General features: G+C 43.9%; 2 protein-coding genes and 1 long non-coding RNA gene across 3 annotated transcripts; 1 reads left to right on the top strand and 2 right to left on the bottom strand.

Moving 5' to 3' along the window:
• Positions 1 to 871: 871 nt before the first annotated feature.
• On the bottom strand, positions 872 to 9,120 carry LOC138727797 (cytochrome P450 2W1-like). Its single transcript, XM_069870583.1, has 9 exons — positions 8,773 to 9,120; positions 6,791 to 6,953; positions 4,794 to 4,943; positions 4,543 to 4,700; positions 4,141 to 4,314; positions 3,081 to 3,222; positions 2,514 to 2,698; positions 1,865 to 2,006; positions 872 to 1,200 (listed from the first exon to the last, which is right to left on the bottom strand). The coding sequence occupies exons 1-9, from the start codon at positions 8,968 to 8,970 to the stop codon at positions 1,010 to 1,012; spliced, it is 1,503 nt and encodes a 500-aa protein (XP_069726684.1). The 5' UTR covers positions 8,971 to 9,120; the 3' UTR covers positions 872 to 1,009.
• Positions 7,631 to 27,528, top strand: LOC138727799 (uncharacterized). The gene is made up of 6 exons (XR_011338616.1): positions 7,631 to 8,175; positions 11,085 to 11,277; positions 14,552 to 14,835; positions 16,865 to 16,998; positions 21,189 to 21,415; positions 27,445 to 27,528. It is a non-coding gene; the product is annotated as an uncharacterized lncRNA (long non-coding RNA).
• On the bottom strand, positions 13,734 to 20,962 carry LOC138727798 (cytochrome P450 2K4-like). The gene is made up of 9 exons (XM_069870584.1): positions 20,718 to 20,962; positions 19,324 to 19,486; positions 18,986 to 19,135; positions 18,542 to 18,702; positions 17,156 to 17,329; positions 16,460 to 16,601; positions 15,746 to 15,933; positions 15,121 to 15,262; positions 13,734 to 14,729 (listed from the first exon to the last, which is right to left on the bottom strand). Exons 1-9 carry the CDS (start codon positions 20,940 to 20,942, stop codon positions 14,542 to 14,544), a joined length of 1,533 nt encoding a protein of 510 aa, XP_069726685.1. The 5' UTR covers positions 20,943 to 20,962; the 3' UTR covers positions 13,734 to 14,541.
• Positions 27,529 to 27,564: the final 36 nt, after the last annotated feature.

Genomic DNA, 27,564 nt, shown 5'->3' with positions numbered 1-27,564 from the left:
GCTGTGTAATGCAAAGTTGGGTGGTGGGCATATAAAATATAATGAAGACATGGGATTAAAACTTTATTGGGTTCCCATGAAAGGGGAAACAATTTGATAAAGCACATGATAACAAAATGCATATGGACAAGCGACAATTTGCAGGCAGATAAGTGAATGAAAAATTGTCAGCCCATCAACTGGAATAAGATTGCGGAATATGATGGCAGATAAGAGTGCTACAGACAGGGAAACCAGCCAGATAAAGCTACAGAAGAAAGGAAAACAACCAAACCTAGGTCTCGTCTAATCCCTGATCCCAATTCTCTTTGGATGTGTGCATGTAATACAAGCACTGTGAAATAAGACACCATCTGCAAGGAAATTGCATGGCTGGTTCCAATGGCCAGACTCCCCCAAATCCTAGATTAACTGCTGATGTTGGCTCTTAACGTTACCCAGGAGGTCTGAAGAGAGGAACGGTGTTTGTTCCTAGTTAACAAGGTCAGGAAAGACAGCGATGCATAAAACTAGAAATGAGCCTGGTTTATTTTTCTGTATCATTGAGTCTTTCATGATCAGTTACTGGTACAACTCTCATGTGGCTTTATGATTCAGACTGCCAACTATGAAATGTAGATCTTGTTTCATTCAGGCTGGGAAGAAGTGTTGAACTTGGTGGTAACAGCACTTGCTTATCTAAACAGCTTTGCAGGCTCTGGGGCCTTTTTTAGAACACGGTTCTAAGGCAGAAGTAACTTCATCCTCCAACGACATTAATTGATCTGGTGTTTCACTCTGTGTTTGATTTGGCTGCCTAGCCTGGTAGGATTACTAGAAGTTATGGATAATGAGGGAGCCTGGAAAAGTTTGGAAGGCACCTACAGACGGCTCATATGTGTGACCCACAGTGCAATTCTGGGGTGAAAGAGCGTGATGTGGTAGGATGGGAGGTGGCAAGTCCTAGGATGGTTAAGTTATATCCAAGCAGCTTCCCCAGTTGCTGGATTGCTCTTCAGCAAGGCTGTTTTTATTCACGCGGGATAGCACAGGTTGCTTGAGGCTGAGGCCTTAACGTGAAAGTTGTTTGGGGGACGGTAAGGTCCAAGTCAGCCTCTGAAACTCCAGGCTGGGGTTGAAAAGTGAACGTCTGCAGCAACCCTACGAAGAAGACAAACAGCTCCATCTTGGCGAGGCTTTCTCCAATGCAGTTCCTTCGCCCTGCAGATGAAAATATTGTGTTTACTTGATGGAAAGATCAAAGTAGAATGTTCGCCATGGGACACATTGGCATTTGAGGTGTTGCAATGGAAGCAGTAGTGAAACCTTGAAATGCACCGGAGCATTTGGGAGCAGAGAAGGCCAAATTGCTAAAGGTAACTGCCCCAGTCACACCGGCACGGTGTGTCTGCCTGGTCTCTTGTCACACAGCTACCTGCAGTAGCAACTCCTAGCCATGTTTCAGGGTTATTATGCATATATGATGCACCCTCCCATCTCCTCAGCATTTCCCAGGATTGTACCCTCACTTCTAGGAGAGCTCACAAAGCCCCGTGCTTAGCTATGCTGGCAGCCCCACCTCTCCTGTCTGGCTATCCATCTACTCCTGAGAGCTTTGAGGCATTTTCCTACCTTCTTTTGAATGCAATATATCTCTCTGTCTTCTCTCTTGTTGAATCTTTGGGAACCAAGCCAGAAGGTGGGAGAGGTGTGCTCAGAGAGCAGCCTTTTCCCTGGATGTGGCATAATTGACTCCATTCGGTTACCTGGTTGTTTATTGACTGAGTTCAGGGCAGTACTTAATCACAAAGACCCAATTAGTGTATATTGCAATAAAATGGTCCTGCTGTAGACCCAGCTCTGTGCAGACTAGCCCTTTAGTTACCTGTGGAGAAGGGTAGGAAAGCGTCTCTCTTTACAAAATTCCCTTCAGCATCAAGGAAGTGGTTGGGGTTAAACTGATGTGGTGTTTCCCATTGTGTCTTGTCCAGCAGCACTGAGGTGAGTGACGGGATTACAATTATACCCTGGAAGAAAAGTATACGAGAAGATCACAGAAATGCTCTGGTTTGGTTCTTTTTTTTGGAATATACTTTAGTGTCCCAGGATATTTGCTCCATGTGGGGTTGGTGGAGACCCTGAGGGTTTTATCCCATCAGCCAGTAGAGAGAGAAGTCAGTGAGATTTTCCCAGCAGTGCCAAGGATTGAAGCCAATCCCCACATGGTGCTGTGAAAACCTCAAGCAGAGGGCCAGATCCTGTAATTCCCTGGCAGATGCTACATGGTGCAGATGGCATAAAGGAGGTAAACCAGGGTCACTTGTGCAGTGAGGAAGTCCTGAGCATGAGAGGTACTGGATTGAGTCCTACAGAACCAGCCTCTGTGGACTCGGCAGTCACTGGAGAGGAAGAAACTCTTTGGGGGTGATTTTGGATGCTTTAATTTGGGCTTCAGTCCTGTAATTCCCTCTAAAGTCTTTCATGGCGCTGGCAAAAATGAGATAGTGTGTTCCTGGGATGGAGCAGTTGCCTACCTTGGGAAGGAAGTAGCCCCTGAAGTGGGTATCAACAGCCGTGCAGCGGGGGACGTGGGGCAGGAGGGTGATAAACCTCTGCACTTCGTGTAGCACTGCGTTTGTAAATGGCATGTTCTTCCGATCCTCGTATGTGGCCCAGCTTCCAGCTTTGACAGTTCTCCCAATCTCCTCCTGCACCTTTTCTGGAAGGGACAAACACAGTTGGATCCCAGCAAGGAAGCCAGTTCCTTCCTCAGATTGGTTTTGGGAAAAGTATATTTTCCCAGGGTCTGAGGGAAGGGGATTCTTAAAGCACCAACCCGTATTTTCCTGCTCTATTTCTAGTACGCAGATAGGTTGTTCCCCAGCATCACACTTTGCTCTCCATTCATCCTCTCTCCCAGTAAGGCACAGGGACTATTTTATTGTGACTTTCATCAGCATCTAATTATACCAGGAGTTCATAATAATAAACAGATGGGATTCAGCTCTTAAGGCAAAAGAGTTTCTGTGGATCTGAGGCCAGGACTCTCCCCTCCTCGTATCAACTTTGCCAAAGAGGAAGGTTAGATGAAAGGAGCTTACTTTGAATCTCCGGGTATTTCATCATCAACAGGATGGCCCATTGGAGTGTTGTGGCTAAGGTTTCTGTTCCCGCCATGACCAGGTCGAGTAGGGATGCTATTAAGTTATCATCATGGAAGAGGCTGTCTTTCTTGTTCTTCTCCTTGAAAAGAACAAGTGGGAAGAAAGGTCCTGAAACTGCCAGTATTCAGCAAGCTTGGGAAATCCTGCGTGACATATGACACTGTTGACTATGATCTTGTGTTTGTGAACTGGTTGATATCATAGACCTGATCTTGAATGCACAGCATTCACCAAACATGGAAGGTTTGGAGTTCATGGACTCAGACTCATAGATTTGGAAAAAGCCTGGTCTCTTCCTTGTGCAGAAGGAGATTCAACTAATCCCAGCTCTAAGGGCCTCCTCCTTGCCCGAGGGCAGGATTGGATCCTCAGTGATGCTCAAAAGGACCTTTCAGACCATTTCTGCTGGGCTTTGGGACTGTACTGACCCTTCCTTCACTTAGCTGGGTAGAATACTTAGTGCCTAAGGTTGGCACAGATCCAGTTAGAAAGAAAAAGAACTCAGAGTCCAAATATTTTGTGTTGAATGAAATCAACTGATGTGTGAAACTGCAAAGTCTCTACTAAAGTAAGATGCAGGCAGGGCTTGGACTTGTACAGGTGATTTATCATTCAAGTACGTTAAGTGTATCATTCATCTTGGAGCAACACTATCAATGATTAATTGATTTGTTGTTGTAAAAAGAAAGGCAGAGTCAGCTTTCATGTGAATTCATGCATTTTCTACTAGGAACATGCAGCTGATCTCACATTATTAGTGCTGCTGTTTCAGGAGCGGACTGAGGCAGTGGCTTTCCTATCTTAATTTTGATAGAAAAATCCCTGCTGTCAATTACACCAACTGTAAGAGACTGGACTCTGATTTTCATACCACTAGAATAGCAGCATTGATTTCAACAGGTTTACATTACATGACTGAAATCAAGACTCAGCAACTGTTTTAGCTAGAAAATTCAGAGGAGACACTGCAAACAGACAGAACTAAGCAGTTGAATACCTCTTGTTGCTTGAATATCAGTGCATCAATGTAGCTCCTCACACTGTTCTCATTGATATCCTCTCTGCTCGCCTTCATGTATTGCCTTAAAATGGCACGCACATCTTCTATTTTCCCAAGCATGATCTTGTGGGTTTTGAAAAGAAATCCAAGGAATGGGTAAAAATTGAAATACTAGTGAGGAATTAAAAAAAAAACAGAGAAACATTAAGTCTGCAGAAGTATCAACATACTGAATAGTTTCTTCTGTATGCACGACATATCAGGTGAGTTCTGTATGGTAACAGTAATACCTTAGCATCCCAGGGATTTTCATTTGAACGCTGCTGAACTAAATCCTAGGGTTTGTGTGGCTCACAAATGTAAAAAAAAAAAGGTTAATCTGTGGGACAGGTTACTTACATTCAAATATGGAGATCCCAGAAGAATCATGACTTCATCTATGAGTCTTAAGAGAGTGAGAAATGTTGGGTCCTTATAGTCAAACCTGTCCCCGAACAGCATGATGAAGGTGATGTTGATTGGAGCGCAGTTGAAGGATGTCAGTTTAAAAGGTTCCCCTACCATGGGAGGAGGATGGAAATGTTAACTGGATGGTGCAGCAGCAGTGATGCATATGAGGCTGTGCAGCATCGTGACGGTCTCCAGCTCACCTTTGAAGGATTTGATCATCTCAATAAGGAAGTGAAGCTCCTCAAAAATTCTCCCTTCTATCATTTTTTTCCCCATGCCGAGGTTGCGCATGCTGGATACAGTGAATCTCCGAGTTGTTCTCCATAGCTCCCCAATAGAGAAGAACAAACCTGAGGAGCCGTGAGAAATCGCCGCTGGGCTCATGCACAGAGGAGCCCCATCACATGAAATAAAATGAAAGAGGAGGGATCTCCACAAGTGTTTCTGCTGCCTAGTTTCCCACGGGTTTGGGGATAAGGGTTTCCCATTGCTGTGTGCCCCATCCCTGTGTCCTCTCAGCTCCGTTTTCCCAGTCTCACTGAGCCTGTAGTTTGGGACAAACAAGCTCCCACCCATGGCAGTTTGCCCCAGCCCTCTCCCAAGTGCAAGATAAACGTGTATAGCTTTCAGTCCAGCTTTGGTTGACTGCAGAGCTGGGGAGAGATGTGGGTCTAAGTCAATCATGCAATCTTTCTGACCCAGTTTGGTTGCAAGTCTAAAGCCTCAAGCAAAAAGCTTGTATCTTTGAAGCTTCTGCCTTTGTCCTATTCCAGTCATAGGATATTTTACCTATGTGGGATGGGATAATTCAGTCTTCATAACCCTGGTGAGTATTGAACTGTTTGTTTTATTGAGATACTGTGATTTTGCAGAGGTTACTGAGCTCATTCCTTGATGATCACTAACACCACAAAGCAGAGATGGGTATTTTATCCCATCAGAGCGTGTCAATAATCCAAAGACTATCTCAGGTTGTCAATTAAGAGCTGGATTCCAGCACTTGGCATGTTCATCGTAGCTGCAAGGTTTTTAAATGTATTTGCTTTTTCTAGAGTAAACACTGTTTTAAAGCAGTGTAGTTTTAATTTGGAAAGCAAAACTTCTTGCTTTAAAAGTGTCAAAGCAAATTTCTAAAGTACATTTTGATGGTTCTTTAATTCATGCAGTTTCATCTGGATAATTCTTTTTTTTTTTTTTTTTTTTTGCATACAGCTTTGGAGTCAACAGATTGGTGTTTTCTGAAGAAAAAAACATTTCCTGGGAAAATTTGTGACCCTTGTTACTTAACAGACCCTGTGAAATTACAGCTTTGGGTCACCTCTAAGTGGCTCAGACTTGGGATGATAAGGTAGGTGTGAAAGGACTTATAGTGTAATACTGACAGTCTCTTGCATGGGTATTTTACATGTCAATTAGCTCAGAAAAATGCTTTTCTCGTCATCTGTTCCTTTTCCTTATGTAGCGATAAATTAATCTATTGATATTATGGCTGGGTAATTTAATTTCTAATTGTAATCACAACTTCAGCCTGTGACCAGCATATAAAGCCGCCCTTTTGGATGCTCAAAGCTAAAGCCTAGGCTGAAGCAGAGGATGGAAAAACGAAGCCAAAAGTCTTCTGAAATACTATGGGATGGAGAGTTGCCTTGGAAAAACTATGCGGTTGTTTGTGGGGGTGAATTTCCAACTTGAGCTTATGCTTCTGCCTGCACTTGTTTCACATTGATCCACCCAAGAGCCTCTTGAGGGGGAAAGGAGCTGGGGACTGGCGATGCCCAGAATTGTAGCACCTGGCAGTGGGAAAAAGGGAAAAACTCTACAGCTCCAAACAGCCAAAACAGTTAGTCCAAAGTCGCTTGAAACCGTGGGGAAGGTTTGTAAAGTTGTTAGCATTGGCCAGCCACTCTCATAGGCATCTTACGGAAATTAACCCCAGAATTACCGTGGTGCCTTTAAAAATCCCACTCCTCACCCTCAAACATTTAGGATATGGATCGGCTGCAAGTGCTTTAGCAAAAATGATGAAAAGCCAGGAGGCATTGCATGCAAGTGAGGAAAACCAAATATTTTCTGTCAGCTTGGCTTCAGCAGGGTCCAAGGGGGATGTTTAAAAGCTGGGCTCCGGGGGTGCGCAGTGAGGCTGGCACCAAGCGACGGCGTCGTCCCTCCCACCCGCCCCCGCTCATTGCTCTAGTACCGTTTCCGTTCTGAATTTGGTCAAATATTGGGATGGATGGTCTGTCTACAAACTCCTCTGTGTAGTTCACAAGCGCGTCCCGCACAACTTCGTACCCGGTCAGGACCACAACTTTCTGGAACCCAAAGTGGAGGGTGAAGATGGGGCCGTATTTTTCCGCAAGCTGAAAGAGAGGCGAGCTGTGATGGTCAGAAAGGGAGGAAAGTGCCCGTTGCTTTCTGAAAGGAAACATTACATCCTGGTGCCCTGTCAGGAATGGCTGCAGAGCTGCTACGTGTAGAATGGTGCCTGTGAGCTGGAGCTCATCACATTGAAGCACAAGGCGTTTTGTATGGATGCCTGACTAGCATCATATGGATTTTAGGCTTCTTGACATGAAAAAGCCCCCGCCCCCCTTAGTGCATAACTAATCTGGTTTTGCTGTTAAGGGGAAAATAAATGAAGAACAACCAAAACACCTACAGTTAAAGGCTGGATCTCAAATGGCAATATAAGCGGCACACCAGAGAGAGACAGAAACAGAGAAAACACTTTAGTGCAAATAATGGTGCTATCACAGAGGAAAGCTTTGGTATGATGCTCCTCTCATACCAAGAATTACTCCATCCCTGCTGCTACACCAGAGGAGCTGTTTGCCCCATGTCAGGCGTTTAGTTTGCCCTGGTTGACCACAAGTTGTAACTCCATGCCCTGCTTCTCAGACCTGGCTGGAGCTGGACAGGGAGCCACAGTCCAAATCTTCTGCCTAAGCAAACACATGGTGTATGCGCGCAGCCTCTGCCCGTGCCAGGTCCGCTGGCGGCTTTCAAAGAAGAGAGGGGAGATCCCCCCACACCCCATCAGGGTGCCCAGCCAACAAGTAGTGGTGCCTGTGGCTCAATGCAGTCACCGTTTTTTGCTCTCTATGGGGTGAGATGGAGGGATAACCCCTCTGGAGTGATCCCAAAGTAAAAGAAAACACAGGTAATACCAAATAGAGCCTCGCAGGTGATAAAAGCATGCAGAGATAATTCCAACCCGCCATTCAGAGGCTGCAGCAGCATCTGCCCAGCCCCACTGGGTAAACTGACCCCAGTCCTGCTATTGCCCATAACAACCCCAGGTGCTGGGAGCCTCACCCCCGGCAGCACTGAAGCCACCGCTTGGCTGCTCCCAGAGACGCACCAGTGTTTGCCGAGCACCAGTGTTACAGGAGCTGCAGCGACTCCTGGTCATGAACTGCCACTGTCTGTTTGCTCACTCTCTCTCCCTGACCCTGGCGCGGGTTGATCCCCAAGGGTGCTGTCTGCTGAGGCGAGGAGGGAGCACTCAGCAGCCTGACCCACACACCCTGGGCTGTGCCAGCCTCGTCTTGCACTGAAGAACAGTTTACCACCATAAGCAGGGTAAGTTGTCTTAATTACAGGTTAATAGAAGAGCTTTCAGGCTATTCATTCTGGTTCCTTAGTGCAACTTTTCTATCCCTTTCTTGTACTGCTGTCTAGATTTTAACACGTATCAAATTTGTCAAGAGGGAAGTGGATGTTTTGCAATAGAGCATCTGGATTTGGCCCTCTCTGAGGCAGTTTTTAGGTCACTGCGTTGTTGAATTCCCCTTACCAGCTCTCTGTAGTGGAAAGGATGGAAGCATTTTCATTCATTCATTTTAGTTATGTCCTAACTGTTTAAAAAGATTTCTAGGTGTCCGAGCTGTCAAATTAATATTTAAAATCCCACAAGCATTATATACTTCATGTACATCATCACAATTACATGAAGAAATCCCGTATCACCCAGCTGTCTTTTTATAATAGTTGATCGCTCATAAATGACACTACATCAACAGAGACATTGGCTAGAAGAAGCCTAGAGAAAATATTATAAAGCAATTTGTACACCTTTACAATTCAGTTTGAATTAAAAAAGACAAAAAAGTTCTCACTGATACATCCCAGGCAGCTTTAAAATGCACGAGGGTCTGGGTTTGGGGGTTTTTGTCCTACCTTCATTATTGTTTTATCTTGCCTTCTAAGATCCACCAAGTGCAGGTTACCAATGATCGGAAGAGGAGTTGGACCAGGAGGAAATTTAAAAGCTGATTTTTTATAGCCAGTTGAAAAATAGAGCACAGCTAGTAACACTGCTGCACAGAGCAGACAAATTAATGTAGGATCAGAGATAAATGAAATTAAAAAAGACATTTTTTTAGTAATAATCTGGTTTTTGGGGAGTTAGGAGCAATAAAAATGCAGTGGCACTATTCAGTTTCTGCCAGCTGGCTTTCTGTTTGCTCTCTGCGATTGCTACAAGCACTCGATTCTTATTAAGGTTTGTAGAGTACCTAAATAAATACTGCATACTCCACCCTCTTTAAACACCTCAGAGAATGTGGTCTAAGCAGTTTGCAAAGCCTGTCCAGAAGTAAAGAGAGTTTCAAATTACAAACCCATGCATGTGTGTGCAAGAACATATACATGGGAAAAGGTGCTTGGCATTCCTCTATAACCTCCGCCTCCCCCTGAGACCGCAAAGTCCTTTCTTAGTAGTACTATGACCCTCAAACACTCTGCTGACACGGGGAAATTAAGAGGTTGGGTTTTTTTAATCCTACTAGAAACCTCCATATTCAGATTTGGGTAGGGTTTGAGTTCTCAGTGTTACTAGAGAGAAGAATACTATTGTTATGGGAGATTTTAGCTTTCTTGATGTCAAGTGGAGATCAAAGGTTGTTAATAATGGCAAAGCCCGTGTATCCCTGGGGGTTGCAGCCCATAAACCTCTTCATAAAGTCAGCTCTGAACTGCCCAGAAGGGATGTGATTTCAGACTTTGTGTCTGAAGTAGAGGACATGTAATAGCTAGTCATGGAAAATTAGCCTGGATCAAGTGATCATGACTGGATTCATGAGTGGAATGGAAAGACAAAATTAGATTTGAAACTTCTGGGACAATTCTTCATTTTGCAAGAGCAGCTTCTAAGAGACAGAGGGAAGAAGTTAATGAAGTTAATGAAGCCAGCTGACGTGGCAGGCTGGGAAAGGAGAGAGGAGAACAGAATTATTTTAAGTCAAAGATATGAAACACCTGGAGCTTGCATCTCTCATAAACGTTTAAATTCTGTACAGGAGGAATTGAGATTTACCTGGTTGAATAGTGGCTCTCAGGAGGATATTGGGAACAAACAAACAATGGAATACGATGTTCAGGCAAGAAAGATCTGTCTACATGATCAGGAAACACAAGGCTGAAGGTACATTTAACCAAAGGTTAGACCATATAAAGGCTATTACTCAGCAAATATGGGTCTTCAGCCTTGCAAATGCAGAGGAGGTGGGGAAGTAAATGAACCTAATGTGGAGAAGGGCAGAGCTGTGGTTCCACAGTCCCAAAGGAAACGGCTGCTTGGTCGCGCGCCGGAGCTGCCTGCGTGGTGTGGAGATGTTACAGCCCGACAGCCAACCAGAAGCAGAAGAAGCAAGTGTGTTGCAACATTTTGGGGATTAGTTTTTTATTAGTTTCCAAGAAATGGGCTGGAGGCAACGGTTTCCCCCAGAGCATGCCTAGGATGACTCAACCCTGCCTGGCCAAGTGAGCAAAGAGGCAGAGGTTGTAAAGACAGGCAAGAAGGAGGAGGGCTGGCACAAGGTGCAGAACGTGGGCATGGCGATGAGAACTTGCAATGGCACATGCTCTGCACCCCATGCAAAATGTTTGTTCCTGCAGGGTTTTGTTTGACCGGCAGCACCCTGTAGTGCAGAAGTTACGTGTTGCTGCGGATCTCCTGGTATTTCATCCTTGCCCTGGGAGCCGCTGAAATCATAAAAAGGCCTTTCAAGAAAGAGACAAATTATTTCTGAAAAGCCAGGGCTGGGACGGGGGTCGGAGGGAGTGCGTTGGGTTTTTTTAAACCAGGTTCTGAGCGCAATGCATTAAAGTGACAAAGGGAAGTCAAGCTCTTGCGATGACAAGAAATTCCTGTCTCAATAATGTGTCTGGTACGTGTTTTGCTCTGGAGCTGCTACGTGCTGCCCTGCCTGAGCACACAGAGCCGAGCACAAAACACCTGCCAGGCACTGAGACCGCTCCGGGTGCATTCCTGGGGCCCCTTAGGGTGCTCGCAGCCGGGTTGTCCTCGGCCCCTCCTGCCCACATGGCACTCCACTGTGTGCAAACCCGCTGGTGGCATCGTCCACCGACCCCTAAGCGCAGCTGCTGTGCTGCCCATCAGACAGCCTGGGGAGAAGCAAGTAAAGCAAGACTCCTGCTTCCTCTAAATTAGCTTAAATCCCTCCAAATCTCTGTGCCTTCCCTGCCAGTCCCATTTTCGACCAGCAGTGCATCTAGGCCTGCAGCCTCAGACAATTCCTGATGGCTTTTACTGTGATGAGTTCCTTTTAAGCGAGGACAAGAGCTACAGGAATTGCTGTAGGAGGCCACATCAGAGAGTTGTCTAGAGCCATGTCCCAGATAGCAGCCAGATCCAGGCACAACAGGAACTCCAAGGGCACTGTAAGTTAATGTATTACCCAGCCAAGAAAATATTTTTTCTTGATCTTGTCTAGAGTCTAGTTTTTATGTTGAAGTAACTGGAATTGCATCCTTTCTCCAGTGTCGAAAGGCTGTAGCACGCATAAAAGTCTGTTTCCTTTTATTAGCTTAAACTTACTGCCATTTACTTTAATTTTCCATTATGCCTCTGTGATGAGAAAAGATTGATGGAAGTAGATGACTCGTCTTCTCTGGACATTGCATGGCCTTACTCTTCCTACTTCTCCATCTCCCCTTCACAGCAAACAAATACAATGAGGTTGCACATGAAGTGTTTTTCCTTCTCCATCCTCATTTTTCTTCCCTCATGTCCCAAAATCTCCTGAAGTCAGTATATCCTGTTGGGAGTGTGGTATCCAGAGCATAATACCATCTCAACTGCTTGTCTGTTTCCCTGGGACCAATGCAAGAAAAAGCCTTGCGTGATGTCTTAAGCACTTCAGGAATCTGTAAGGACTCCTTAATTCATCAAATAATGAGTTCTGAAATTGTTCCTGTAAGTCAGCAAGGATACAATTCCATGTGGAGACTTGGTAACAAAGCTCCAAGGTCCCAGGTTTCGTATATAATTAAACTGCATCAACACATGAACTGTGCATATGATTTTGATAGGAGATCCTTTTGAAGGGGACAATTATTTAAGTATTAAAAAGACCTTTTCAGTCGTGATTTTGTGGAGTTACAAATTCAATCATTTCCTTTAAGCTGTTCATATCTATGAGTATTGCTCACTCTTTTTATTGTTAAACATGTTCTGGCTGCACATTGCCGAGGGATCCCTGAGCTCACCTCTCTCGTGTGGGTGTGTTAAAGGCGGTGCAGTCCAACTTTATCAGTTTGACTCCAAATCAACTTCATCCTGCAGCACCAGATAGATCAACAGCAACAGAGTAAAATATTTATTTATTAGGTTTCTAGTAATTAGACTGCAAGTACAGCAACAGCAAAACAGATGTAAGAAAATGTAGCAGCGAAAGCTTTCTTGTACATAGCTTGTCAAGCAGACTCCTTGAGATGTAGCCAGAAGCTGGAGCTGGCCCTGTGGTACAAGGCATGTGCAAGTAGAAGGTGCAGTACAGCTATTAGCATGCTGCCTTTAGGTGCATGAAGTAAAGTCAGTGTAAAGAGTCAGTGTCCTGACCAAACCGCCCTACTAGTCTTGACTGCCCAACTTTGTCACCCCTTCATGTTCTCTTCTTCCTTCCTTTCCTTCCATTTGTAGCACAGATCTGCTTTAGAAGACAGCAGCTGTAGTTTTATGTTATAGATTTACCATAACTGCCCCCTCAGTCTCTGTAACTTTCTGTTTCTCCCTTTCCTCTTTTCATCCTGCCTTTCCTGCCTTCAAACCAAGACAAAAACATCTTCAGTGACTCACTGCTCCCTAACCTGTATCTTGTTTTGTACCTGTTTCACTGCACCAGAAGAAGCCTCTTCTGTTGTTTCTCTGCCACCATTCAGATTTCACACACATACACGCTTCTCTCCATGGGTGTAGCCTTGCAGGTACAGCTCGTTGTTCCTACTCCTAATGGCTGTCACATGAAATAAGTCATTAATTGTAGTAATCAAAGAGCTGCTTTAGCCGCAGTCTCTGGGGTGTCACCAGTTTTCTACAAAGACCCCTATATGACAAGTTAATGGTACCGGTGAGTGACTTGGTCATGAGTTCTAACTTGCTTCTCCTTCCAGACTCTATTACCAGTTTTGCATCTATTTTCACAGTGACTATGTTCAAAATCCAATTAGACTTGATAGTGATACAGGATCAATTCTGGTAGAACGTGAGCGTTATCACCTCTGAATTTGTAACTTCAGTTCCTACCTAAGTGGCCAAAGCATGTCTGCAAGCACCAAAATTTTGCTTGCAGTTCTTATTGCAATGGTCCTGCTCCTGCTGTATACTGAGCACATACAACTTCTGTGAGAGCCTGTGGCAGTGATATTTGCTCAGCAGTGCAGGCTGATGTGTTACTCTGCCTGGAGACCTTGCTGCCTATCCCTGACCTAAGGAATCTGGAGAGGAAGACAACTTGAAATGCCAGGGGCTGTGTTTCTGGTGTACAGCTGAAGATACCAACCTTGTCTAAAGAGTTTAAACCCCATTTTCAGTCAAATGGAAAATGTTGTCCCTATTCATCCCGACACACCTGATACACAAGACTGAAGTTTGAATTAGCAGCCTGGGGATGATGATTCACCCTGCAGTCAATGCAGAGAGGGAGCAATTCAAACCTTATGGCAGTTGAACCATCCAAGGAGCCCGCCTCTCTCTCTGTGGATGGTAGAGAAGATCTAGAGAGCAACTACGGCTTCTAAGGTGCAAGTGGAGAAGGGGACTGAGCCTCTCTCAGCTCTCTGATGCCCAGGCTGCATCCCCCTTACACTGCCCCGGGCTTATGTCCAGTTTTAGCCATGATGATGAAACTATTCACTTTCAGGTTTGTGTTTGGTCATTTTCTATCAGTTTAGGGATCTAAGCTGGCCCAGTAAGGGGTTGGAGTGCCAAAGCCAGCACAAAACGAGAAAAGGTGAGGGAATGGTAGAAACGTGTTTCTTAGCAGAAGCAGAAAAGTGCTAAATAAATAGGCTCCTCAGCATAAAGTGCCTAGTGGGAGTTGGAATCAACCTACTTCCCAAACCACTCAGATGTTTTCTGATAACTGTCCCCTGCCTGGCTCTTGGCATCAGCCCATGTTACACCCTCGTGTCTGGGACTCTGTAATAAAGATAAGGCAGATTGTATTGCACAATGGAAGCTCAGTCTGAGGCTCAGCTGAACAACCATCTTGGGGAGATTTCTAGATCCGTTAAGTGTCTGTTGTCTCCATCTGGGCCATTGCTAATCAGCTCTGCTATAGAGCTTGGACTTCAGGCTGAGAAATTCCCCATGGAGGCTCTCAGGGAAGAGCCTCTGATGGGTTACATCCTTAGAGAAGGCTTGAAGACATTTCATCCTTTCAAACAGCACTGAAAACTGTATCTCTGATGTGCTGTGCCAGGAATGAATCGCACTGTTTCTGAGCACAGCACTTAGGGGTGACTGAAGGGTTTGCGTGATACAGACAATGCAAGAGCCATTTTAAAGAATGACGTGGATGAGGGAAAAAGAGCAGTGCCAAGGGTATTCCTTCCCCTAAAGCTTAGGTGCAGACAGTTTTTCAGCCGACACTAGACTCATTTTCAAGCTTGAAGAGTTTACTACACTAACTCTATTTTGTTTGATCATTCGTAGGGCGCAGCACAAACCAGGTGAGGCATGGGGCTCAAGGTAAAGCCAACATCAGCAGTGAGATCTAGGTCTGACTTATCCACTCCTGGAGGGGGGTGGAAAACAAATTTGCGGAGCAAGCCTGCAAAGAAAAGGAAGAGCTCCATTCTGGCCAGTCCTTCTCCAATGCATGCCCTTCGTCCTGAAAACAAGCAGAAGAGAAGTAAATGATGAGCACCGTAACTGTTTGTGTTGATGTCTGAGACCTTCTAAGCTGGATGTACAGTCTGTAGGAGCAAGCTGCTAAGGTAGGAAATTTTTCCTTCCCTCCTTTTCACTGTAGATTAAAGGTGCTACTGATTTGGGCTTAAACAAGAGAAAGCCTGTAGGTGTGCAAGACCGTTCAGTGACTATGGGTAAACCAGTGTCTCAGATCTTCCAAGGAAGAGATGGTTATCTACAGCAATGGTAGACAGGACAATGACCAGAAATCCCTTATCCTATATTCTGTGTCCCTGACATTCATGCTTTCCTCAATTAGTGGGAACTGTGTCATTAGCCTAGCATCAGGTGGTACACACATTACCCCTCACCTATGGAGAATGGAATAAATGCCTCTCGTTTAATGAAGTTCCCATCAGCATCCAGGAAGTGAGAAGGGTTGAACTGGTCTGGGGTTTTCCAGTGCAACTTGTCATTCAGAGCAGAGGTCAGCAGTGGAATAATCTCTGTACCCTGTAATGGACCAAAGAAACTCACAGGAGATGTTTGGAGTAGATCACATTCCTAGTTGAGCCAGGTTGCTCTCTTTTTTCTAATGTGAAGAGGCAAAAAAGACCAAGCCACGACAAACAGAACTGGGGGAAGCGTCCCTGTCCCTCTGTGGCTCTGCCTGTCACTAGTAGCTGCTGCTTTCTTTTGGGGCCACAAAATATTCCCTTCTTTTGGATCTTCATAGATAGATGCTGAAGTAGCGGTTCTACATTTGGCATAACAGATTCAAATGAGTGTGATTTAATTAAACTCTCTGGTTATTCTGGATTCAAACAGCTGTAACAGACTACAGTCCAGTGCATGTTTATAACAGCTGTCCTGGATCCAAGACAAAGAATCATGTGATAGATTAAGCCATTTAGATTTTTATACTTTTTTTCTTATCTGCTTTCAACAAAACTGTAAGGAATCTGTGCAGTGTAAGCTGCTAGCCTCAAAACTCACCTTAGGAATCACATAGCCTCGGAAATTTACATCAGTAGGAGTTGATCGTGATACACCCATTGGGACAATATTGGCAAACCTCTGTATTTCGTGTATCACTGCATCTGTATAAGGCATTTTTTTCCGGTCCTCCAACTTAGGCAGCTCTCCTGGTTCAATGGCATGGTTCATTTCATCCTGAATCTTTCCTTGGAGAGAGGAAAGGATAAAGAAGCTCTTATCTTGTAGCTAAAATGGCCTCCAGTTTGGCCAAGAGAAAGAAAAGAGAAAACTTTGAGGGGTATTTGGGAAGTGAAGAAGTGGGCAAGTAAGGGTGTGGTTCTTTCAGGTTTGTTGTTGAGTCAAGGAAGCTTGAATGGAGTCACTACAGTACACCCCATGCCTGATTCTGATCGCACACCTTTATTACCCCATAGTCTTCAACAGAAACCAGATCAGAATCAGCTCCTGAGCAGACCTTTAGTGATGTAAGCCCACAGCCTGCAGGAGAACAAAAATCCAATCTAACTGTAGACTGGCCCTTAGCCTCTCCCACTTGGCTGGGCTGGTTTATTGCAACCCACCTGAATAAAATTCCATTGTAAAGTCAACGGTTGTTATCTCTCTCAGAGTACTCAGAATAATTAGACAACACTGAATGAGTTCTACTCCTTTCCACAACCAAAGCCTTAAGCATGCAACAGTATATTGTACAAGAGGACTTCTCAGCCTTACTCTGAATTTCTGGGTATTTCATCATCAAAAGAAGACCCCAGCGCACGGTTGTAGAAGTAGTCTCAGCTCCAGCAGCAAAGAGGTCCAGGGTTGAAAACAACAGGTTTCCATTATCAAACATAGTGTGGGGTTTCTTGGACTCCTTCAAAACATACAGATAATGGCCATAAGTTTTACAGCAAGTGATACCGGTGTGTGACTGTGTTGCAACATTTTTATTTGCATTTTAGCTTTTTGGTGACTTTACATGCTCTGGGACACTAAACGTTGATTATTTTAGCATTAGGGCCTATGCTGTATGGAATTTGTCTGGTCCTGAGCATATACGCAATTCCCAGGTCCAGATATTAGGTTAGCTGGAATTTAGTTACTGCCCTGAAGTTTATTACTGTGCTTTTCTTGCAGGAAGGTTTGGGATGATCTCCTCCTTGCATATGCTGTGTGGTAACTTATTTCACCCACGTGGGACATCTTGACAACTACATCCCTTTAACCAGCAGTTTCAGTGGAGCTATGGAGCGAGTACAGCACAGCTCACTGTGAGTATGATCTTTGATATATTCTGCTCACTGAAATTGTTCCACTCACTCACTGAAATGTGTTTACACTCACTCTCAGTCCCTGACAAATGGTGAGTCCCAATAGTAAGTCAGAGCTAAGAGAACAGGAAGACTCTGAGACTTAGCTTTAAAGTACCTGTTGTTGCTTCATCAGATAGGCATCAACAAAGCCTGTTAAGTTATTTTCATTAAACTCTTCTTTGTGTTCCTGGAAGAGCTTCTGGAGAAAAGCATTCAGTTCACTGACGTTTTGTAGCACAGTCTTGGAAGCTCCAGAGAGAAATCCAAGGGATGGGTAGAAATTATATAACTGTGAAGCAAGAGAAGTCTTGCTGTTAATTGGCATTTGGAACACATACTGGTATCTCAATTCACACTGCTGGTCCCTTATCCCATGCCCTGACATTTCAGGCTGTAATTCCCTCACATTTTCTTGTACAGTCCGCTCAGCTTTGAATTGCTGCAGAAATAGAGTGTACTCTCTGTTACACCTCTGCATGAGTCCTTGCCATGACTTTTGAGAGACTCATCAGCCTAATCTTCTTTCAGGGCTTCCAGCTGTGTAAGTGGTGGGACAGAGGGTCTCAGATATAAAAAACAGGAATGTGAGCATTGTACTTATTCCAGGGAAAAGCCTCAGGGGTGTCACATCCTATGGCAGCAGGAGGGACTTGAACTGTCCACTTCCGCAGACAGGCAACGTTGCTGTGTCAACATGGTGCTTTCCAAGCCAATTAGCTTAGGCACAGCACCGAGCTAACCCAACTATACTGCTCCTAGGAGCCAGACTGAACACAGCTTTGCAGTGTGTCAGACACACATGCTCTCAGGAGAAAGGAGGTTTCTCACCCCCATCATCCCATGAGAGCTGTGCACATCTTCAAGGACACCCCCTGAATTGTCTGCCCTGCCAGACAATTAAACAAACACCTGTCTCGTCCTAAGAGAACGCCTAGTACACAGTGTGTAACTCTGACCTGTGCTTGGGTGGTGCTTTTTGGGTTTAGTGAGTCTGGAGTTACACCTCAGAAAGATGACTCCACTGGCATTCAAAGCAGCAGCTTTATGTCAGGAAGGAATGGGCTTATGTCAGCTTTTAGTTTGCTAAGATTGAGTTTCAGTGGCCAAAATAAAAGAAAAAGAAGTTTGTCAAATACAGTTCTAGGAGAGGCAGAACTAAGAGTTACTGAAGGTGTAATACAAGAAGGAAGACTTGTGATGGCATTTCAGGGCTGATCTCTGATGTGAGAGACATATTGTGCTTCTGCTCTTCAAATGGGGTAAAATGGTTCCTTTTGTAAAGACTTCTAGTTTTTTTCTTTTACTAACAAAGTCACTAAGCCCAGGGGCCTGGGAATCTGTACACTGAGGATACAGAGGATACTGTGTTTAGTACAGGCTGGCTGATAATATTCTTGTTTGCACCTCGAGAAGCAAGATGTAGGAGGCCAGGAAGACAAACAAGGGCAACAAGGATATCCCCTAAAAAACCAGCAGCTAAAACATAAAATCAAGTTCTTACCAGCACCATAGGGGAGCCCAACAGCTTGACATTTTCATTTAACAGCTTCAGCAAATTTAGAAATACAGGATCATCATATTCAAACCTCTCTCCAAACAATATAGAGCAGATGACGTTGGATACAGCATTGTTGAGTATCATCTTTGTATCAAATGGCTTCCCTGTATTTCAAGAAATGAAAACACATGACAATGTGATTATGCCCATTTCAGCCTGGTTTCCTATGGAAATTTAGTCCTGAGCTCCCACAGTCAAAAACTCATTCACCACCCAGAACACAGAGCAGGGAACTGGGTGTCAATGTTCTAAGGTCTCAGTTCAATAACCTACTTCAGCACATGCTGAACTTTAACCATGAGATACCATTTAGTGTTAAACTTCCATTAATCTTTATTGTTCTGCTAGACACATTTTCTGTCTCTGGATGAAATTCTTGGCACTCACCGTGATGGGATTCAAAGTATTTAATGAGGGAATTCACTTCCTCCAGGATTCGGAACTCAATGGTTCTCTTCCCCATTCCAAAATCTCGCAGTGTAGACAAGGTGAATCTTCTCATAGTTTTCCATAGCTCTCCATGGCTGAATGCTATGCCTAAAATAAAGGTATAACATCCTTAAGTTACCCATGGTTAGACGTTTGTAAGACCTTCTGAAACACTGATATGCAATCTGCTCAGCGCAGTATTATACAGAAAAACAACAATCTGTAAGAGGATGACACTCTGTTGTGGGAATATAACAGACAAAGTTCAAAAATTAACCAGCCAAAAGTTCACTTACCATTTCCTTGTGTCATTTTCCTAAAAATGGGTATTTCTGCTCTCTCGCCAAACTCTTCAGCATGATTTAAAAGGGCATCCTTGATGGTCTCGTATCCAGACAGTACCACAGCTTTCTTGGGTCCAAAATGCACAGTGAAGACATTGCCATATATCTTGGAGAGCTATCAAGGTGAATAAATACATTCATTCAAAACCAGACCTGGACCTAGACGCTAGAAGTAGCCATCCTAGGTAGTTTCTAGTCCAAAAGGACCCTCCCAACCCTGCCTGAAATCTCCAGGTGCTGCTGTAATGTAACTAATGAGCAAGAGCTATCAATTGCCAGCATCTCTGCTTGCACCCTGTTTGCACAACAAGGTGTCTGCTATCACCACTCCTATCAGAGGAGAAGTCAATAAAATGCCTTTTCATTCCTGCGGAGTTCTGCAGTAACAGGCCAGCATAGCAATACCATTTGGAGGCTGGCTAGAAAATGTGGTAGCAGGCAGGCCTGTTTATTTGAATGCTGTTGACCTGAGGCAAGCGGGCGTGCACACATCTTTGAGGCTAAAGCCACAAACACTACCAAAACAAAGCTAGACAATAACTCTTTCATTCAGGACAGCACTTGTCTCTAATTATGGCAAGGTGGGTAGTGTTGCAGTCATCACAAAATTATTTGCTGGCCACCAGAAACTTGAATCCCACTAAGAAGCATGTTCTTGTAGATAATGTCACAGGAGCTCTAGGCTTTTCCAGCAAATTAAACGTGAATCATCTTTTACACAGAAGGGTGGCTTTGACAATCCAATCATTCACTCGGATATTTTAGACTTTGTTTAATCATACTGCAAGCCATCCGCTCCAAATGTCTTCTTGTTTCCGATGTGTCGGGGTTACCACGTGCTATGCATTAGATGCATACCAAAAATTCAATTTCAGATTAGAAGCAGCTCCTGTTTTACAGCAGACAAATTGAATTTGTTTTCATCAAACGCTGGTCTTACGTCTTGGGAGATAACATTAACACCGCTTCTTTCCTCCAGCCAGGGGCGGGGAATCACAGCTGCCTCCCACCCTTCCTTTGGTCATTTCTTTGCATTAGTACTTCTTGGCATCAACCATATTTTTTCTCAGCAACACAAGTATTGGATATGGCAAGCCTGAAAGCCTAAAACAAGCTGCTTGGCAGATTATAGGAAATTAGTCTGGTGCCTTCATGTCACATTTGTATCATAAAACCGCCCAGTACCGTGAAAAATAGTTGCTTTTCCAGGCTGGCACCCTCAAGCATACCTGTAATCATTTCTGCCCTCTACACAATGCAAATACAATCACATCCCCATTTCCCTAGTTGCATTTCTCACTTCAGGAACTGTATGTTTTCCTTCTGCCTGCTCGCTCAGACCCTACCTCTGTCAGCGACTGGAAGGGCTTTTTCAGGTCCACCACATTCAAGTTTCCAATCACAGGAAGAGGTCGTGGCCCAGGAGGCAAATTGCAAACAGACTTCTTCAAGCTGGTGCAAAAGCAAAGGAGTGTGACCAACCCTGCTGACAAATAAAGCAGTGAGCTAAACCCCACGTACTGCAGCAAACTCTGTATGGCCATGTCCACATCAAAGTGTGGTATAAGCATCTTGGCATCCCTTTTATAGCCATTCTGTTACTGCTTAAACACACCTTCTGGCTTTACATAGACAAAAAGATTCTGAGGTCTTGTTTACTTCCATTTAGACCAGATTTTCCTGCTATATAAAGCACCCTATTTTATTCTGGAACCTGGATTAGCTTAAGCTAGAGCTCCTATTTCATCTACAACACTGGGGCAAGGTGTTTGTTTCCCAGTGAAAATCTGTGTAATGGACTGTCTGTGTGATTTCAGGGGCAGAATTAAGGGACAGCACCGGGTCATTGGCCTCAGCTGGACCACTAGTGATGCAATGGAGGAAGCAGGACAAAGGAGGGAAAGCCCACACCAGCACATGGCCTAAGGTGCACCTGGTGAGGAAGTCCTCAGGGAAGACAAGGCTGACCAAGGAGGAGCTGGAATGGTGGTGGCATGAAGATGTGCTAATTCAGGACTGCAGACAGGAGTAGGTCCACTTGCAGGTGACAGCTCTGATTCTCTTTGCTTTCCTGCTACCCCTTTAAAACCACCTCCTTAAGCAACACAGTGTTTTCATTGCTGATGCTGTTATTGATTTTTGTCCCCAAAATCCTCTACCAGCATTGCCAAAATGCCCCTGAAACCACTTGACTCACTATTTTGCAGTTCACTGTCCAGAGAATTGTGTGCCTGGATGTTCATCTCTGTTTCTAAGTTTGTTGATGACTCCTTCCCATCTCTCCTGCCTGTTTATGAGCAGACACATGGAATCCACTAGGAGAAACCATTGCCTCTAGGCAATGCTTCTGCCTAGATTGGGAAAGAGATCCTGTATCTTTGTAACCTGGGAGGAGCCAGGGTCAGGCTCTGCAGCTGGACAGGCAGAAGACAGAGGATGGATGCTGCCTGGGCAGCTATTGCAGAGCGGGTGCCTGCCAGGAGGAGCACAGAGCAGCGGCTTCGGCACTCCAGGTGCAGTGAGTCATGGGCCATGCCAGGGCAGGGTCCTGCAAGAGCCCGCGTGCCTGGGTAACAGCTCCCCAAGAGCCACCTGCACCCTTTGCATCCTTGGGGGATGAGAACAAAGCAGAAGTGATCATGAACAAGGGGCCACAGTATTAAATGGTGGCTCTGGGGGAAGGAGCCAATTTGATGCCCTGTCGCATATTCTCACGCTGGATGTTTTGCTCCCCAGCTGCAGATTCTGTCAGTTTTCTGAGCTGTGCTGCTGTTCAACCCTTTAGAAACCTTTAGTTTTAATAATATTTTTGCTAGAATCCTCCAAGGCTCCCGGGTGTAGGCTCCACTGGTGGAAAAATGATGATTATTTATTAATAACAATAAAAGTACATTAGCTAAAGGCCAGGGGAATCAATGAACTGTAACGAGACTGACATGAAAAAGGTGTCTGGACATCTGCCTGTGCTCCAAGGTTTGTCCTCAGGAGCAGAGTTTTTCACAGGGGGACAGGAATTACCCTGTGCAGAAGAGGCAAAAAATGGAGGGCAATGGATGATCATGTCCACCTCAAGATTTGATGCACAACTATGAAGGACTTGGTCTGCAGCCTCTTAGACATTTCCAAGAATATCCTGCTCTTCCACATTCTTCTCTGAGCAATGTTGTGACCACAGGGTCTCTTGAGACTTTATAGGATACAGTAAGAGTGAGGAAAAATTCCTACATGGGTGCAGTTGGGTACTAGTGGAGGGAATTTTCCTGTTTCTGTTCACAGGACGAGGGAGAAAATGTTTCTCCTACTCATGTGTCTTTGTCCTTCTACCAGCCTTCTTCAGGTAAGCAGACTTTGTGGGCATAGCTCAGGGAAATAATCGGTTCCTCCTAGAAAATGAGCTTGTACATTAAACAGCCACAGAGTCATCTAACTCCTGTGTGCTCATCTGGAGAAGGACACATAATCTGCTAATGGGACATAGGTTAATAACGCCACAGTAACAGTAGGATAATGCAGAGAAAGAGCTGTTATAAGGCCATAATTCAGTCAATGAGTTCTGATAACATAATAAACCATGAGAGTGAACACTAAGAGCTTGTGTGCCTTGCAAGGCTCTGCAACTGATTTACAACCTCAAGAGATGCCTATCAGCCCGTTCATTGTTATCAGGGATATATAAAGCATGAGCACACCCTATTAAACATTAACATTTTTAAAGACTCAGATGTGTTAAAACTCAGGTTGCTCCTTGCTAATGGATTTTGCTCACCTTGACAAATGCCAATGCAAAAAGAAATCTAAAGCCTTCCGACTTTAATCTCTTTCCATTTTTCATAATTGCTATATTGTTTTATTGGATTACACCTGCTTCTTCCCATCCTGCAAATTGTTGTTTCTATAGGATCACTACAGAGTAGTGAACAATATCTCGAGTGTTCACTATGCTCATTCTGATACAAATAACTTGTACTGAATTTATTTCATTTATCTTTCAAACCAGTGTGTATTGCCCATCTACTCTGAAAAAGTCCTGAAGCTTTTAAAAAGCATTATTTTATTGTGTATTTTTAATTAAAGATTCTTGGTTTTTTCCCGTACTCTGAGCTGAAGGATTGTATACAATGGGTCTGGTCTCTGGAAGAAGAAAATAAAAAAATCTGTGCATGGGATTAGTGCATTGTCACCGTGCAGAGCCTAAGCGGACAGTATTTCCCACTCATGTTAAGCATTTATCCCTTTCAGCAAGGAACCATTCTCAGGAAAGTTGTTGCTTTTAAAAGCCTTGTTCTTAGGCTGAATAGAAATCATTCCTTCATGAGTCCCACTCAGTGACAAAATACATGGGAGATTCTGGGATTTGGTGCTCATAATATACTTCATAATATGTATCTCTATAAAAATATTAGCAGAAAATCCATTGTGACTGTAGCCAGAACCATGATCTTCCGAGCACTGCACTTAACATCCACAAGCCAAGGCAGCCTGACCTGTGAAGTTGGTATTGGGAAGGTCAGGTTATGAAGAATTTATTTTCAAAATGCAATTGAATAGATCAAATGCTACAACATAGCTCCAGGAATCTTTTGTTTCTGGGTCTGTATCTTGTCTATCTCAAGCCAAAATTATATTAATCCAAGGGTAATTTGAGGCATATAACAAAGGGCGATTAGTTGGTAGGTATCTACAGAACCAGTGTTCCAACATCTTACTTTTGGACCCCCCATCTTGATGCAGAGAGATGTGGATTTAGATACACCAGAACTGCAACTAGCAACATAAGAAAAAGTTTTGCTTTCAGTGCAGTGTTGCTATTTCTACAACATTCCCCTCTAATTTGCTGAGGCTTTGGCTCAGTCATGACAGAAAATGAGCTATCATTCTGTACATCTCTGTAAAGCACATAACATATTAAGGCCCTGACCTTACTGGCATGAAACTATGATTTCCCTGTAAGTGCAAAAAAATAATATTTCATTAATCATCCACAACAGAAATCCCCGTCCTCCAGACTATTCTGGCAATATTCTGCATTTTTGCTTGTCTAGGAACCTGAATTAAAAGGTAGAAAAATGGTTTATAACAGCCCGTGGCAGTGATGTAGCAAGACACCTTATGTAAGAGCTGGCGGCGAGCTTGCTGCGCGAGGGTGAGGCGTAGGAATGAGTGATCCTGGAAGGATGTTTCTCTGAGGTGTGTTCTGTGCCTGGGCTGGGAACAGCAGTCTCAAGGGCACAAATTCCAGCATGTGAATGTGCTTGGTCTTGTTCAACTGATTAATTTCTTGCAGTTATCTCAAGTCAAGCTACAAAATCCCCTCATATTTTACTCAAAGCCTTTCGCAGCTTGTCAATAAATTATTTCCAAATTAACTACCTGATGGTTTGGATCACTAGGGTCTTAAAAGATCCAGCATGGTGAGAAAGAGAAAATGGTGAAAGTCCTAAACTTTACCCTGCCCATAAAAAGGAGTAAAGGTTCTGCTCTGGTGTATTATTCAGTTTAGTGCTTCCAAAAGTAATCCTTAGCATGGAAAAACTCCTTCTGAAGGCACATTTGTATAACTGACAGATAAGCACAAGTAGTGGAATAAGTTTTCAGTGTGAACTGACAACGCTGTAAACGAGTATTTTTAAATGTTATGTTACTCCGTAATTAATGACTAACAGCTCTTAATCAAGCAAAGGTGGGTTTTTTTAATTTATCAAGCTGCGTAACTTGAAAGGGGAAGATCCAAGATTTTCCTTCATTTGAGGAGCCTTCTAATTTCAGCCTAATTTTTGGAAAGGATTCCAGACTAGAGATTCTGTAAAACACCGAATGCTTTACCAATTATCTGATTTCTGTTGTACAACGGGCACCTTTTTACTAAAACAGCTGTTTCAGATTTCCCTGGTGCCATGAGATCCTCTCACTTCTTTGAAAGATAATATATGAAAACCATTCAATTCTCTGTTCGTGGCACTGTTCTTTGTGGCACTGTTTTTATTGAATTCTTTTGGAACTGATTGGCTTAATCTGCAAATGAGATTTTTTTTCTTCACGCTGATTATCTAACGGGGGTTTCATTTGATCTCCTTGGGAAAAACACATACTAAACTGCTAAAGCACGTGTATTAGAGTCTAAGACAAACTATCCCTTTAAAGGAAACTCTAGAAGACACAATTGATATTTGCAATAAAAACATTAAGTAAGCATAGCCAAAAACTTGCTACTATACTTGACCTGAATTTGGGCAACTACAAAATTTAAGACTCCAAAGAAAGACACTGAATTAATTAATTAATAGATAATCAGAACATGTGGATGTAGTATGATACAGCAAGTTGCTATATCCTTTGTATAGCATTGTTGCTGTCTGGGAATAATTCCACTGTGAGATCCCTGTATACTTTTTCCTTTGATTTCTTCCTTCATCACATGGGGAATCAGCAAGACAATCACTGTGCCAGAAACTAAGGAACATAATATGGGCCACTTGCTAAAATCGAGTGCCTTGATGCTTCAGTTAAATTTGTCCAGATAAACCAAAGCTTCTTCTCTGCTGCTCAGTCCTCTGAGATCTGGGAGCCAGTTTCCTGCATGTATTTATGAAAGAGGAGTATCTCCCTTTTACTATTAGGTGTTATAACGAAGTCAAGTGGAAAAGTGCTATTTAACGTATAATAAAAACATCTATTGTTCACAGCCCTGAAAACATAATAATAAATAAAACCTTTATTTCAGGCTGTGTAAACTAATTGCTTATGTAATAGAACATGGTGTAATTTTCCATTTACAATTTCAAACTCTAATAAGAAAGCAATCAAAGCATAAACAAAATGCACTTTAAATGGGGCTGCAGGTAATATTTCCATAATGGCTGTCCTTAAAAATTGCAGCTGTTTCTTTTTTTTCCCAGCCTCAAATTTTTTTTACTTATCTCAGTCATTTAATTAAAAGAAAAACAACATTAAACAGATGAAAGACCATCTTAAACCAATTGCAGGTACAGGCAGAGAAGCAAGAAGGCTCCAACAGCATAGCCTACAGTTAACGCTTGGGTGGGTTAGATTAACACCATTTCTTATACTCCCTTCAGGATGGGATCAGAGCCTTTGCAGAGAGTATGCGGTAAACCTGCGGGCAAAAGGGGTGTTTGCCTTGGTTATCTGTCTTGAGGATCCAGAAGTTCACCATTTCCCAAGCGTCTGCCAAATACTGCTTGGTTTCACTGGCTTCATTGGCAGAGTGGGAAGCCATCTGCTCATCCACTGCTTGTAGGAGGCATAAAATAACTCAGTGCTGCCCATCAGGTTTGTGCACAGTGCTAAACCATGAGGACTAATGAGGGATGAGCCATCACATCGCTGCCACCATGAGTGGGTGATGGTGGAGGCTGTGTCACTGCAGCTGCACAGGGGTGGCTCTTCCAAAATTTGGCTGGATTTTCTCCCTCACTGTGTCCTCCTGGTGAGCTCAGGTCTGTCCTTTGTCCTTTCAACAGAATCATAGAATAGTTTGGATTGGAAGGGACCTTAAAGACCATCCAGTTCCAACCTCCCTGCCATGGGCAAGGACCTTTACTTGATTTGTTCCTTGTTTCAGCTAGTAAACAATCTCAACTTCTGTTATAGCCCTATTCTTTCTAACTGCAAGCTGGCCAAGATTTCATTCTTATTACTCTTATTATTCTTATCCTCATTGCTCTCTATAACTACCTGAGAGGAGGGTGTGGAGAGGAGGGAGCTGGGCTCTTCTCCCAAGTGACAGGGGACAGGACGAGAGGGAATGGCCTCAAGCTCCACCAGGGGAGGTTCAGGCTGGACATTAGGAAAAAATTTTTCACAGAAAGGGTCATTGGTCCCTGGCAGAGGCTGCCCAGGGAGGGGGTTGAGTCACCTTCCCTGGAGGGGTTTAAGGGATGGGTGGACAAGGCGCTGAGGGGCATGGGTTAGTGTTTGATAGGAATGGTTGGACTCGATGATCCAGTGGGTCTCTTCCAACCTGATTATTCTATGATTCTATGATTGCTTAAGCTAATTCATCCCTTCCTTCCAACCCAAACCGTTCAGTGATGCTGTGATTTGGTGAATTAGGAAAACAACAAGGTTTTTGGGGAGCAGAAAACGGTTTATTCCACAAGAGACGGACGGACCCCGGAACCCGGAGGAACAGCCCCCTCCGCCCCCTCCACCCCGGGCCAAGATGGCGGGCGG

Source organism: Phaenicophaeus curvirostris, chromosome 16 (assembly GCF_032191515.1).
Source record: "Phaenicophaeus curvirostris isolate KB17595 chromosome 16, BPBGC_Pcur_1.0, whole genome shotgun sequence".
Taxonomy (NCBI): domain Eukaryota; kingdom Metazoa; phylum Chordata; class Aves; order Cuculiformes; family Cuculidae; genus Phaenicophaeus; species Phaenicophaeus curvirostris.
The sequence above is the reverse complement of the archived record's forward strand: the minus strand, read 5'-3'. Positions and strand labels throughout refer to the sequence as shown.